At 43.2% G+C, this 16052-nt stretch overlaps 1 protein-coding gene across 1 annotated transcript in view; it reads left to right on the top strand.

Annotated features, from left to right (window-relative positions):
• col22a1 (collagen, type XXII, alpha 1) overlaps positions 1–16052 on the top strand; it is a 285376-nt gene that overhangs the window by 216815 nt on the left and 52509 nt on the right. The window contains exons 34-40 of the mRNA XM_080193549.1: positions 2752–2805; positions 5410–5454; positions 6616–6669; positions 9984–10037; positions 11071–11175; positions 11271–11315; positions 15060–15137. Coding sequence (XP_080049675.1) covers positions 2752–2805; positions 5410–5454; positions 6616–6669; positions 9984–10037; positions 11071–11175; positions 11271–11315; positions 15060–15137 — 435 coding nt within the window. The remainder of the gene's footprint in view (positions 1–2751; positions 2806–5409; positions 5455–6615; positions 6670–9983; positions 10038–11070; positions 11176–11270; positions 11316–15059; positions 15138–16052) is intronic.

Here is a 16052-nt window from a genome sequence, read left to right as displayed (position 1 = left end):
TAGCTGGATTGAGCATGCTAAATTGCCCCCTTAGTGTCCAAAGACGTTTCAGTTAGATGGATTAGCCATGATAAATGTGCGTCGTTACAGGGATAGGGCGGGGAATGGTCCTGAATAAGAAGTTCTTTTGGAGACTCCATAGGCTGAGTGGCCTCCTTCTGCACTGCAGGGATTCTATGGTTCTATGGTTTACAATGCTAAGCACTGAGATCAGAGGAAATTGGGGAACATGATGGTGTAATGGTGTTGTCACTAGAGAGGCCAATGAGGCTAATTTTCTGGGAACGTTTGTTCAAATCCCACCATACCAGCTAGTGAAATTTTAAATTCAACCAATAAAATCTGGAATATAAAGCTAATCTCAGTAATGGTGACCATGAACTGGTCACTATTATAAAAACCCACCTGGCTCACTAATGTCCTTCAGTGAAAGGAATCTGTCAACCTTACCTCTTGCGACATGCATGTGCCTCCAGAGCCCACCACAGTGTGGTTGACACTAACCTGCCCTCAGAGGTGACCTAGAAAGCCACTCAGCTTGAAGGGCAATTATGGATGGGCAGCAAATGCTGCCCTTGTCAGGAACACCCATTTCCCAGTGGTAAACAGAGAAAATGTTTCAGCCCTGTTTGCTTTGTTCTTCTCCTTTGCTCCACATTCTGCCTCATGAAATTCCATATATTGGGAACATAGGAATTGGAATGAACTATTTAGTTCCTCAGGCCATAGAAACTAGAAGCAGGAGTAGGCCATTTGGCTCTTCGAGCCTGCTCCACCATTCATTTTGATCATGGCTGATCATCAAACTCAATATCCTGATCTGCCTATGCCTCATGTCCCTTTGGTCCCTAGAGCTATGTCTAATTTATTCTTGAAATCAGACATTGTTTCAGCGTTAACTACATTCGGAGATAGTAAATTCAACACATTCACCACCCTCTAGATGAAGAAATTTCCCCTCACCTCAGTTCTAAAAGGTTTACCCCTTATTCTCAAACTACGACCCCTAGTTCTGGATTCCCCCACAGTTGGGAACATTCTTTTTGAATGCACCCTGTCTAAACCTGTTAGAGTTTTATAAGTTTTAATGAGATCCCCTCTCACTCTTCTAAGTTCCAATGAATATAATCCCAACCGACTTAGTCACTCCTCAAAAGAGAGATCTGCCATCCCAGCAATCAGCCTGGTAAACCTTTGTTGTACTCCCTCTATGGGGGCAGCATGGTGATACAGTGGTTAGCACTGCTGCTTCACAGTGCCATGGACTTGGGTTTGATTCTCGGCTTGGGTCACTGTCTATGTCTGTTCTCCTCATACCTGCATGGGTTTCCCCCGGGTTCTCCAGTTTCCTACCACAATCTGAAAGACATTAGGTGCATTGGCCATGCTAAGTTCTCTCTCAGTGTACCCGAACAGGCACCAGAGTTTGACGACTAGGGATTTTCACAGTAGCTTTATTGCAATGTTAATGTAAATCTACTTGTGACACTAATAAATAAACTTTTAATTTCAGTATCACCACTTGGAAGCCCCACATATTTACTGTAGCTAATGAATCTAACCTACACATCTTGGGACACTAAGGGTCAATTTAGAATGACCAATTCAGCTAATCTGCGCATCCTTGGAGTGTGGGAGGAAACTGGGGCACCCGGAGGAAACCCACGCAGACACAGGGAGAATGTGCAAACTCCACACAGTCAGCCAAGGCTGGAGTTGAACCTGGGTCCCTGGAGCTGTGAGGCAGCAGTGTTAACCACTGTGCCACTGTGCCAATGAAGCCACCACAGGAGAAAGGCTGAATTGTTCCAGTCCTGTAGAAATGGAATTGGGGGTTAGGGGAGGAGCAAAATTTGGGAATCACATGTTGGGGCGGATCCTTAATGTGTTACTCCCCACCACACACTCCATGTCAGAGGAGCCATGCTGGTTAGGTGCATTGACCCAAACAGGCGTCAGAGTGTGGCGACTAGGGGAATTTCACAGTAACTTCACTGCAGTGTTAATGTAGGCCCTACTTGTGACTAATAAATAAACTTTACAACTTCACTTTACATTACTTTTGACAAGGACATCCTTCCTCAGATAAGGACACCAAAACTGCACACAATGTTCCAGGCATGGCCTCACCAACACCTGCTACATGGATGATCTTTGATCCTTGGTGGCTCATCCCCATGATTTCATATTCACGTGTAAGCTTTGCTGGTCACTGTTTGTCTATAGGCTACAGTTTTCACCTGACTTTACACAACTGCATTTCCAGCAGCTGCAGTGAGAAAATGAACAGGAGCAGGAACAGGAATTTTGGGCAGACTGTCCTGTTCCTAACACATGGTGCTCCTTATCCAGTCTAACCTTGGGTAAGGACAGGGCCCTTCCAGCCTGCATGGCTCAGATATTCAGTGGACACATCAAGGACCATGCACAGTGTTGTTCCCTGCCTACACTTAAACCAGCTCCTTTATTGACATTGACTGATCGTTACTTTGGCAGGTCGCTTCAACAATACGTATGATTCTATTAATTCTGTGATATTAATTAAAGCAAATTTATGGGCTCTTGTTTCATTGCATTGAGAAAATTAAGGAAAGTGTCAAGGATCATGGGCATGATGCGACATTACAAACAGTTGGAGGGAAGTCAAGCCAGTTGATCATTACAGATGGTTGTGTCTAGTGAAATGGTAGCTTTGTTTAAAACTGCCATTCTGTTTGTGCACCTCAATAACATGTGAAATTATTGTTATAGGGTTCCCATGGAATACCAGGCGCAAGTGGACCACAAGGACATTCAGGCCCAAAGGTAAAGTTCATCTGCCTCAAAATATGTGTGATATAAATACTGTTTTTGAGATATGCACCAGAACTCTACCACCCCAGCCCCCCACTGAATTGGAGCACCGAGGGGCAGACAATGGGAATGTTCATTGACCTCAGGTGGGATTTTCCGGTCTCACTTCAGCACGTTTGTCAAATCCGGCATTAGTTGTCCACCCCTAACAGGTTTTGACAAACTGGTAGTGAGTCACCTGTTTGAGCAGCTGCAGTCTGTGTGGTGTAGGGACACCCACAGTGCTGTTAGGGAAAGAGTCCCACGTTTCTGGCTGAGTAATAGTGAAGGAACAGCATTGTTGTTCCAAGTGTGTGACTTACAGAGGAACTTGCAAGAGGTTCTCATGCACTTGCTGCCCTTATTCTTCTAGGTGGTTGGGGCCACAGCTTTGGAAATTCTGTCAAAGTGACCTCGGTGAGTTGTGAAGTGCATCTTGTATGAAACTCACTATTGTCACTGGAGGTGGTGAATGTTTACAAGTGATGGATGGAGTGTCTATCAGATAGTCAATTTTGTCCCTGGATGGGGTTGAGTTTTTTGAACGTTATGGGAGTTGCACTACTTGATAACTTAGGTGTGGTATACTTTCTGGAAATAAACCGAAGAAAACTGAAAATGTGTCACTGCTTAGTCAGCATCTGAAAGGGAGAGAACTGTTCTGGTTTAAATTCTGACCCGAATACAAGGCTTAGGTCTTCTTGATATTGGTATTGATATGAATCAAAAGAAATGCATAAAACTGGCTCCTATTAAGTTAGTACCAACCCAATCTACTAGTTCAATTTTTTGATCAATGGTGCTCATGATACCACCAGAAAGAAGCAAGTTTTTTTCTGGCCTCCTGCTTTTCACATTTAGGTCAATGTAACTGTCACCTCATGTGTCGCTGAGGCTTCATATTCAATGACAAGATGGTGAGAGGGCTGGAGCCACTCTTGATTTTCAGTAAAAGGATGGAAAGAAGTGCATAGTGGCGCAGTGGTTAACATTTCTGCCTCAGTGTCAGGGACCCGGTTTTGAGTGTCTGTGTGGCGTTTGCACGTTCACCTCATGCCTATGTGGGTTTCCTGCGGGTGCTCCGGTTTCCTCGAGTTGTGCAGGTTAGGTATATTGGCCATACTAAATTGTCCCAGAGTGTCCCAAGACATCTAGATTAGGGGAATTGGTGGGGTAAATATGTGGAGTCATGGGGTTAGGGCCTGGGTAAGATGCTCTGTGAAAGAGTTGGTGCAGACTCGATGGGCCGAATGGTTTCCTTTGGCACTGTCGGGATGATGAAGTGAGATTGGCCCATTGAATCTACAGGCTCTGTCAGTTTAATGGCCTCCCTACACTGCCCCCTACTGGGAAGTGTTACGAATTACTGTGTAACTGAAACCGAGGATTCAATACCTGTAAAGCTTGACCACTCCCCATAATGAACACACCTAAGATCATTTCTTTGAGGAAGACAATCTTTAGGATCATGAGTCTTGCTGAAAATGTAAGGCAAATGTAAGTGGAAGTCAACATTGGTCCATTAATTACGCTGGCAAGTTCATGCTTTTCAATAACTATTCTGATCCTATGTCTTATGGTCTTTATGGACTAATTATATATATTTTGCATTGTTAAAAAAACTCTGAATTAAAAAGCCAAATTTAGAGATTGTGATGCTATTTTAGACCATTCTGTAGTTCAGTCAGAAAGCAATAAAATGTGCCAACAGCAGAGCAGCAAATATCATTGTTTTGAGGTTCCAATTTGTCGTAGAAATTGTTAATTTTGAATATGTGAATAATAGTTTTCATCATCAGACGTATAACATTAAATGATATGATCAAAAGAGGTGGAAGATATGAGATGAAATGAATCTACAACATTATGAGTGGCATGGACAGTCAGATGCTCTTTCCTAGGGTAGAAAAGTCAAGTGCTAGGGGACGTAGGTTTAAGGTTTGTGGGGAAAGGTTTTGAGGAGATGTGCGAGGCAGGTTATTGTTTACACAGAAGGTAATGAATGCCTGGAACGTGCTTGCCCGGGGAAGTGTTGGGAGCAGGTACGAAAGCGACAGTTAAGTAGCAATTAGATAAATACATGAATAGGATGGGAATGGAAGGATACAGACTCTGTAAGTGCATATGGTTTTAGTTTAGGTAAGTATGATTGGCGCAGGCTTGGAGGGCCAAAGGGCCTGTTCCTGTGCTGTACTCTTCTTTGTTCTTAGTTCTTTTATTCTTTGATAGAAAATGCTGATAGTTCTGTGTGGAGCCTCATGCTAAGTCATGCATTGCACGTAGTAGAATGTTTCATTTATCGATAGCCGAACCTACGGCAGTGTCTAAATTCTCCCCATGGACAGCCTCATCTCAGACCATCTCAGACACATGACAGTCATAACAATTGGGAGATGTTCAGTGGAGAATTGGTTCACCTGAAGTTGTCCATGGTATATTCACCGCTGTTTCAGTTAGGAGTTCCTAACTGCGCTTTTTTTCATTCTGAGGTTTTATGTTTGTCAGTCATACATTTCATTTTCAGCAATCACAAATCTATCACATCTTTAGATAATGTGCCATTTCTTTACCTCCCAGGGTGATCAAGGTCCACCTGGGGTTCCTGGGGAAAAAGGCGAAATGGTGAGTAGTTTATTTGATTGCAATTAGCTGGGCTAATAAATTAAAAATGTTTGTTGCTTTTTCTACCCATTTTAAATGGTTAAGAGATAGTGCAGCACCTGTCTGAGTGGCTCATTGATAAATCTATTCAATTAGTTCCACTTCACTGCTCTTTCTCCATAATTATTCATCTTTTTATCTTATTTAATGGTGAAACAGTGTCAAGGTACTGAATGGCCTATCCCTGCTTGTAATTTATATGTTCCATTTCAAATGTTTCGGTTTTTGAAAGTAACTTTTTAAATGCTGCCATTTCGGGCAGCGTATTCCAAACCTGTGACTAAAAAAAATTCTCCTCATCTTTCTTTTGCTCCTATTTTCAAATTGTCTGTGTTCTCTATTTAATGATGCCCCTGTGTGGCTTTCCTCCCACAGTTCAAAGGTGTGCAGGTTAGGTGGATCTGCAATGCCTCTCTGTTTCCCAAGACATATAGGTTCGATGGATTAGCCACAGTAAATGAGTAGGGTTACAGGTGTAGTGGGTCTGGGTAAGATACTTTTTTTCAGAGAGTTGGTGCAAACTCGATGGGCTGAATGGTCTCCTTCTGCACGATGCGGAGATACTGGTGTTGGACTGGGGTAAACACAATAAGAAGTCTGACAACACCAGGTTTAAGTCCAACCAATTTATATGACAGTAAACTCACAGGCTTTCGGGGTTTGCCCTTTGTCAGGTGAATGGAGAGTTCTGGCCTCAGACCGAGCATATAACAGCACAGACAGTCTACAGATTACTGATTAGAATGCGAGTCTTTACAACTGACCTGCTATTCAAGTCTTAAAGATGCCGGCAATGTGAGTGGAAAGAGCATTAGGCATAGGTTAAAGAGATGTGTATTGCCTCCAGACAGTACAGTAAGTGAGGTTTTGCAAACCCAGGCAAGTCATGGGGGTTACGGATAGTGCAACATGAACCTAAGATCCCTTCTGCACTGCAGGGATTCTGTTCTCTGGAGATACCTTCTGTAAATAACCAGGAACTTGAATAGTTTTTTCATATATTTATTTAGCAAGTTGCTTTACAGCTTAATTTCATGTAATTAATTCATTTGTAATTAATGTGTTTAATGCCAACAAATTGTTTTCAAAATATGATTTCTCTTTTAACTTGTCTCATAACAGGGTAGCATTGGAAGACCAGGTCCTCCTGGTCCTCATGGCGTGCCAGGAAATGTGGTATGTACAAGAGGATCATTCATTGTGGGAATTCCTTTATTAAGTTGTATTATGATATTGGGGTGAGTTTTTTTTATTCATTCGTGGGACATGGGCGCACTGGCTGGCCAGCATTTATTGTCCATCCCTCATTGCCCTTGGAGGGCAGTTGAGAGTCAACCATATTACTGTGGCTCTGGAGTCACATGTAAGCCAAACCAAGTAAGGACAGCAGATTTCCTTCCCCAAAGGACATCAGTGAACCATATGGTTCTTTTTCCGACAATCGATTCATAGTCATCAGTAGATTCTTGATTCCAGATTTTGTTTTTATTGAATTCAAATTCCACTATCTGCCATGGTGGGATTTGAACCTGGGTCCCCCAGTACATTAGCTGAGTTTCTGGATTAATAGTCTAGCGATAATACCACTTGGCCATCGCTTCCCCCATTGGGAGGGGAATATTGGGATGAAAGGGAGGTCTGTACAAATTTTGAAGTTAACTGATGACAACTTGCATTTAATTCATTTCTTTGCCATAGTAAAATGTACCGAGGCTCTATGCAGGAGCACTTACAAGCAACGTTTTATTCCAAGGCCTGGTGGCACGGCAGCATGGGGGCACAGTGGTTAGCAATGCTGCCTCACATCACAAGGGGCCTGAGTCGATTCCCGGCTTGACGGATTGTCTGTGGAACTTGCACATTCTCCCCGTATCTGCGTAAATTTCCTCCAGGTGCTCCAGTTTCCTCTCACAGTCCAGAGATATGCAGGTTAGGTTGATTGGCTATGCTAAATTGCACTTTAGTGTCAGGGGGTTAGCAGGGTAAATAAGTGGGGTTATGGGGATAGGGACCGGGAGGCGGGGGTGAGTGGTGGGGGGAAGGGATATTGGTTTGGAAAATGAAGATCAATAGTGAAGCAACTTTTATAATTTGTGGAATAGAACAACATGGACAAGGTCAGCATTTATTGCCCATGTCCAGTTTCCCTTAAGAAGCTTAGTGAGCAGCCTTCTTGAATCAAGTCAGTGTAGTGTAGCTACACCCTAAGTACTGTTAGGGAGGAAGTTCCAGGATTAAAACTAGAGATACTCATGGGACCTGAAAAGGAGGAATGTGGATATTTTGGAGATGTGTAGGAGTAGTATTGGAGGAGACTAGAGAGATAGGGAAGTTGAGGCCATGGGTGGATCTCAAAACAGCGATGAACATTTCAAAATCAATGCATTGCTTAACCAGACACCAGTATCTTAGTGAGGAAGGCATGATGGGTGAAAGGGACTTGGTGTAAGAGGATGAGTGACTGCCCCTCAGAGTAATGTCCTAGGCCCAACCATCTTCAAATGCTGCAACAATGACGCTCCCTTCAACATAAGTCCAGAAGTGGGGATGTTTGATGATGACTACGCAATATTGGTACCTTTCATGAGTCCTGAGATATTGAAGCCAATTGTGACCTAGACCGAGGTTGCTAAATTCAACTAACACGCGCATCACACAAGTGCCAGGAAGTGACCATCTCCAACAAGAGAGAATCTAATTATCTCCTCTTGACATTCATTTGCATTACCATCGCTGAATCGCCCTACCATCAATTTATTGTAGATTACCATTGACCAGAAACTGAACTGAACCAATCATATAAATATTGTGGATACAACAGCAGGTCAAAGGCTGTGATATACTGTAATTCACCTCCTAACTCCACCAAGCCTGATCACCATCTACAGGGCACAAATCACTTGTTTGGATGAGTGCAGCTCCAACAACACTCAAAAAGCTCAAAAGCATCTAGAACAAAATGGTCCACTTGATTAGCACCCAATAACTCACTCATTCCCTCCATCACTCACTCACTCCCTCCATCACCAATGTACAGTATCAGTGAATGTACCATCTACAATTTGTACTGCAACAACTCATCAAGGTCTTTTCAACAGTGCCTTCCAAACCTCACACCACCAGTACTTGGAAGGACAAGGGTAGTGGACTCATGGGAACCTTTACATGTTCCTCTCCAAACCACACATTCTCATAACTTGGCAAAGCATTGCAGTTCCTTCACTGTCGCTGGGTCAAAATCCTGGAACTCCATTCCTAAATCCACTGTGGATATGCCTACACCACCTGAATTGCAGCATAAAGTCATAGAGGTTTACAGCATGGAAACAGGCCCTTAGGCCCAACTTATCCATGCTGCCCTTTTTTTTAAACCCCTAAGATAATGCCAATTGCCTGCATTTGTCCCATATCCCTCTATTCCCATCTAATCCACATAATTGTCTAAACGCTTTTTTGAAAGACAAAATTGTACCCACCTCTACTATTACCTCTGGCATGTTGTTCCAGACACTCACCTCCCTCTGTGTGAAAAAAAGTACCCCTCTGGGCACTTTTGTATCTCTCCCCTCTCACCTTAAACCTCTCATTTTAGACTCTTCTATCTTTGGGAAAAAATGTTGACTACCTCGCTGATTTGTGCCCCACATTATTTTATAAATCTCTTCTATGCTCCAGGAAAAATAGTCCCAGTTTATCCAGCCTCTCCTTATAACTCAAACTATCAAGCCCCAGTAGCATCCTAATAAATCTCTTCTGCGCTCTTTCTAGTTTAATAATATCCTTTCTATAATAAGTACACAGTATTTCAAGTGTGGACCTACCAATGATTTGTACAACTTCAACAAGACATCCCAACTTCTGTATTCAACGTTCTGACCAATGAAACCAAGCATGCTGAATGCCTTCTTCATCACCCTGTGACTCCACTTTCAAGGAGCTATGAACCTGTACCCCTAGATCACTTTGTTCTGTAATTCTCCCAGTTCAAAAAGGTGGCTCAACCCCATTCCATTTAGGTCCTCCTCTCCAGTGAGATGCCACAGTTTATAGATCTCCATTTCAGACCTGATGAGTTGAGGGTGACTACTCACCCCCGCAACCAGCTTGAGAGATTGTCTCCCCATACCTTCAACTTCAGACCCTTCCCCCTACCACTGAATTCAGAGCCTCTCTCCCAGGAAAACTGAGACCATGCCGACAATGTCTTCTCTCCCAGCAGTCAGTGATTGGGGAAGAGAGGGGTTGATGGTGAGTAATGGAGTGGGGTTGCATTGCAGTGAAATGTTTATAACCCGGGGAGGGGTGGAGGAGGGGGGGAGGCATGGAGAGAAATCTCATGGATTTTGTGGTCATTCCAGAGATTTGGGAATCTGATGTGTGGGGCAGGTATCCAGTGTCTTGGGGATATGACTGGTGCTGACAGACATTCACTCTTTCTTCAACTAAACAGAAAACTGCAAATTCATATCTAACGCTTCTTCATTATATAGGGTGTCCCAGGAGTTGCTGGTCCCCCGGGCAATGATGGTCAAAGAGGTGAGAAGGTAAGAGTGAATCATGCAGTGATTTATCGTAATTCCCTTCTGGTGTAGGGGAGGGATGTAAATTTGAATCCAGACCAGTTAAGACATCTTATCTTATAGGATGTTTTGTGACTGTCGATGAAGATGCTAGCTAAAAGCATACCGTTAGCCTAGGATTACAAAACACATAACAAATACAAAATTGGCAATCTCAGAGAGATGTACAAAATAGTTGATGTGGTTGGTATAAGATGGAAAATAGCAATAGTTATTCTGAGGTAATTGAAACATTGTTGGGATATTTTAGCCTCAAGGGAGGTAGAGTTTCCTGCTGTCCACATGCAAACATACGAATTAACAAGATCAAGCCTCTCGGCTCCTCAATCATGCCTATCCCAACAACCTTTAACCCCCTTTCTTATCAAGGATCCATCTATCCCTGCCTTGAAAATATTCAAAGACTCTGCTTCCACTGCCTTTTTAAGGAAGAGTGTTCCAAAAACTCATGCCCCTCTAAGAGAAAAAATTTCTCCTGATCTCTGTCTTAAATGGGCAAGCCCTTATTTTTAAACAATGCTCCCCAGTTCTAGTTTTCTTAGCCTGAGGCTAAGATGTACAAGATAGTCATTCTCATCACGGAGGAGCCAGTGGTAACACCTGCAAAGGCAGCAGCACAAGGATCAATGTAAGGGCACCCTTCATCAGTAGGCCCTTTACATAAATGGCCCTTCTGTCAGTGGGACCAAGGAAGGTCATTTATTGTTGTCCTGTCATGTGGCACACTCATCTGAGACTGCTTGCCTCAGTCCTTCCCTGGTGCTGTTATAGCGTGAGTATCCAAATGCAGTCTTTCACACATCTCTGCACCATCTCCATATCTGAGTTTGGCTGTGATTGCTTTACTTATGCGGTTAACACAAATACTTGTGTTGAAACTTATGGAAAATGCCCGGGAGAAATAGTGAAACATTGATCGGGAAATAAGCTTCATCCTTCTGTTACTGAAAAGATGGCCAATAAAAGATCATCATTCTTCCCATTTCTGGTTACACAGGGGGAACCTGGTAAAGATGGTGAACCCGGATTACCTGGAAGTCCTGGTGACACCGGGCCTCCAGGAATGCCTGGACTATCCGGAGAAGGCAAAGTCGGAAAACCAGTAAGTCATTGCTGGTGAAAAATTAAACTGGTGGGTTTGAGGAGGGAGATTGCATATTGCAGATTGATCTTAATAAAGACATTTTACTGTTACAGGGTCAGCCTGGTACACCTGGTCTGGCAGGACCCCAAGGACCCAAGGTGAGCTTGTATTAACAGTTCCCAATGCTTCATTAGCCCTCACCAGCCAGCAATATTAAGTTTAGCCACTATAACTACAAGAACGACAAGGCACACAGAACACTTTTTTTCCAGCATCATTGCTGATGCTTTTATTCATTGTCAACAAATCAGAACAGAAGATATGAAGTCTTCAAAACATGCAGGGCAGTCAGTCTCTGCTTTGCTTAAGGAGATAGCAGGATGTTTCATGCAGTAGTTGATCCAAATGTGGCTTATTTTCCATTTTGCAATGTCTGAAGGAGATTAACGGCTTCGTCTTCCTCGACGTCCACGTCTTCTTCTCCTTCTCCTTCCTCTTCCCCCTCCTCCTGCTGCTGCTCCTGCTCCGCCGCCGCGTCTTCTGCCTCGTCCATAGCTTCTCCTAGAGCGGCTTCTTGCCATAGTAGTGTTTTGGTTTCCCTTTCACTGCTGCTACCACTTCAGGTATCTTGCCATTTTATATAGGTTGCAATCTCCCCTGGCACCCATTGTGATGCATCAAAGTGCATTGAAGCCCATTGTGAGGTACGCAAGTGCTGCAAATGTTATATCCTTATATGGCATTGATGATTATATTGATGTATGCCTTGTGAATCGGTGTGCATTTCCTGCCCTTTTTTGGTCTTGATGGGCAACATGCAATTAACATTCATTATTCCTTATTAAGCATTTTTGTGGATGTTGAGTGATTTTTTAAAAAATGTTACCAGTGAAGGAGATTGTGTCCATCTGTATAAAAACATATACAATGGCTGAGACAATTTCTCTTCTGTAGCACAATACAATTCAGGATTGGGGGAGGGTGGGCAGGGTGGCAGCTGAGTCAGCTGAAATGCTGCTCCGGCAGAGGGAAGGGAACTAACTGTCTGAAGCTCGCTTGAGAAGTGTGGCTGGCATGGGACCCCCTCCCCACCCCCAAATGGAAGCAAAACGGACTGAGGGCCTAAAGCCAGAAGAGCATCCCTGAAGCTGGAGTCAGTTAGGTACAGTCTCCGGCAGGGTGCACGCCTGAAGTGGAGCCCTCAGCTGGAGGTCCAAACAGAGCAGGAAAGAAAACAGAGCAAATGGAGTCAGTGATGAGAAGGCCTGAATTGTAATCGGGAGCTGGATGTAAAGTTTGGAGCTGGATGGAAGTGGACCAGAGCAGTCTTTAATCAGAACCATATGAAAATGATTTATGTAGAGTATATTGAGACAAATAAAAAAATTAAAATCTTATTGAGAAAGTGTGTTTAATGAAGTGATTGCTGTTAAGCCCTTTTAACAACGTGTGGATCAGGTAACATGATACACCCATTTGTTCAGGCATATCAAAGGGTTTCTGCTGCACCTTTCACCTGAAAGCATTTCAGGGTGCTTCCTGTCAGCTGACTGCCAACCTGTTTGAAAGTAACAATTGGTGAGTCATACAGAGGGTTAACATGTTATCGACCCTTATTTGGTGATGCCCATTGTTACATACAGCATGTTGTCAGGTTGCCGATATTTGCAATGTGTCTACTTGTCATCACAATTCCTCGTGTCATGTGTGGCATTGAAGTGCTGTGTTTGTAGAATGTAACAGCCACTGCCTCAGCACCGCTTCCCATCCTGCCTGCTTCCCCACTCCACCTGTCCATGCCCAACCATACTATGATTGGTAACAGGCTGAATTGAACAATATTTAAAAATGATGGGCGGACTGTCAATTTCAGCTTCTGCCGAACTTTGGGTGGCAAGGCGGCAGAGTGGTTAGCACTGTTGCCTCACAGCGGCAGCGACCTGGATTCAATTCCGGCCTCGGGTGACTGTGTGAAATTTGCATGTTCTCCCCATGTCTGCGTGAGTTTCCTCTGGGCTGCTCTGGTTTCCTCCCAGGGTTATGGGTTGATTGGCCATACTAAATTGCCCCTTAGTGTCAGGGGAATTAGCAGGATAAATGTGTGGGTTAAGTGGATCAGGTCCGGGTGGGAATATTGCTGGTGCATGTTCAATGGGCCGAATGGCCTCCTTCTGCACTATAGGGATTCTCTGATTCTACCATGTTATGGGAAGAGATCGGTGGTGGGTGGGCAGGAAGGTGGTGCCACCTATGCTGATGCGCATTCAGACTTTGTCAGGAGCACAATAGGTATTGACAAGGGAAATCTCGTACAGAGGCTCGCTGACTCAGCTGCCCTGGAGCAGTCCATCAGCTACCCCAGTGTCTACATATCTTCTGCATGCATGTCTTCAAGATGTCTCCTCCGAAGAGAAAACTCCACCTATTGGGGTGATTGCTTACTCTCAATCTCAATTGCTCCCCAAGCCAGATGACCCTCTTTTGCTGTTTTGTGCTGAAATGCACAATCAGCACAATCACCATGCCAACTGTAATATTTTATGTGCCCACCGTTCACCAGAAGGAAGCCCAGTGGGGAGGTGGACATAAAAACCCAGCTCATGGCGACAGGCAATCTGGAAATGCTTTTGCTTTGGCCCATTTTTGACAGATGAAAATTCCCCATTTGTGAATGCCCATAGTTAACGACATATTGGCCAGAAACTTGATACTGACATCAGCTCAAATGTCAAAGTAACATGAAATGCAGAGGACATTTTAATATCTTATTTGTGTCCAGCTTTTCAGGAAGTATGACTTTGAAAGTTCATAATATCTGGGCATTAACAATTGCCAGCCCTCACTAACTTTGATATCCATCTCCCTTTGAACTCTGCTCCGTTATACTTTTACACCTGACCAAACCGAAGGGTCAACAAAATGTGACATGACCTTTCTGAGAAATAGAGAAATTATTTCATGAAAATAATAGAATTTTGCTGTTTAGAAGCAAATTACTGCAGAGACTGGAAGTTGAAATCAAAAGAGAAAATGCTGGAAAATCTCAGCAGGTTTCTCACCATCTGTAAGGAGAGAAAAGAACTGACGTTTTGAGTCCAGATGTCAAAGCTTTGACATAGGATCTTCTGTACTCGAAATATCAGCCCTTTTATCTCCTTACAGATGCTGCCAGATCTGCTGAGATTTTCCAGCATTTTCTCTTTTGGTTTCAGAACTTTGCTGTTCTTCCAAAGTCAGAAGTGTCATTATAGGAGAAGGAATAAATTGCTCACATTATCTTAATACCCAAACTAAATTGCATGGAATTTCTGGCACAGTAACAGGGCAGTTGGCTCAGGTGCCCAAGCAAGTGTTTATGTTGTACAGAAGCCTTCTCCCACTTTTCTCTAAACCCTATCTTTGTATCATTCCATTCCTTTCTCTCTCATATGCTTCTCTAAATTTCCATTAAATGGATCTATTCTCTTCTCAGTATTTCTATTTGGAAGGAGGTTTCAGATTCCAGCCACTCTCAGGATAAAGATGTTTTTCCCTATTTTTTACAGAATTTATTAGAGACTATCATGTATTTATGGCGTAGATTTGAACTTCTCCACCAATGGAAATGTTAAGTAGAAAGAGTAGAAGATGAAATCATTTAGACTTTCAAACACTTTATTGAAATGGTAACCTCTGCTGGAAAAGTTTATTTGTGATACCTTGTCATAATAAATTTCTCCCATGAAATCTCATAGCCCAGGCTCAGATTTCAAGAGTAATCATTCTGGTGAAATGCCAGCAACTGTGGAGAGAAGGAATGAGAATTTTGGAAAGAAATAATGTAAAAATATTAAGGAGCAATGCAGCCATAATATAAACTGTTTATTCTTAGACTTATGTTCTTTTTGTCCCCTTTCTTGTAGGGTGATCCAGGGGATCCAGGTTTACCAGGCATACCAGGAGACAGAGGACCTCCAGGTGAAGGAACTTCAGGAACACCAGTGAGTCAATTTAGTATATTGTCCAAAATAACCGCAAACTACCTTCGAAAGCAACGTTGGGTCAACATGTCCCTGACTTTGTAAGGCAATAGCTGTTTCATTTTTATGAAGTGTCAATTCTGCCTGTTCCTCGACTCCACCAATATGTCTGATAAAGATAAATAGGCTTGAGTCTGGGCTGTCTCAAATCTATTCCTACTGGGTGCAGTACCACAGCTCAAAACTGTCCTTCATTTAACTCTACATTGGCAATTTCACTCAGTGGAGCCACTCACTATGTGTACTGACAAAATACAGCCAAACGTTCGAAACCCTTCATCTCGCATTCCTGTCTTTGACAATAGCAATGGATCCCAAGGATACTGCACACATCTAAACTGAACTGCAGCCAATATTGGCGTTCAGGGTCTGTAATAGACTCTTCAGCGCAGGAAGGCATGGACCCATTTCCTGGCACTTAGTGCCTAAATCCTAGAGCTGTGGGTTTGATGACTGGCCTCAGAATAGCAGCAACTGGAAGGTCCATGTTAAGTAATTAGTGTGATCAGCAGTTATTCTTCAGGATCCTTTTAAACTTATGGCCGGCATTGCAATTTATGATGTTGTTGCTGCAGCAACCAGTGTTTTTTTTCTTATATTCAAACATTTAAGATTAAGGGGACTTGACAGGGTAGATGGTGGGATGTTTCCACTTCTAGGAGAGAGTCAAACAAGGGGACATAGCTATAAGGTAAAAGGTCGGTCATTTAAAACTGACATTTTCTTCTCGCAGAGGGTGGAGAATCTCTGCAATTCTCTGTACCAAAGGGTAGTGGAGGCTGGATCATTAGAAGTATATAACGTGGCAGTCAATAAATATTGAGAAATAGTAGGCTATGGGGAAATGGCACAGAAAGGGAGCTGAAACCAGTATAC

The sequence above is a fragment of the Carcharhinus amblyrhynchos genome, chromosome 8, assembly GCF_965287045.1.
Source record: "Carcharhinus amblyrhynchos chromosome 8, sCarAmb.v2.hapA, whole genome shotgun sequence".
NCBI lineage: Eukaryota > Metazoa > Chordata > Chondrichthyes > Carcharhiniformes > Carcharhinidae > Carcharhinus > Carcharhinus amblyrhynchos.
This window is presented reverse-complemented; position numbering and strand designations above follow the sequence as displayed.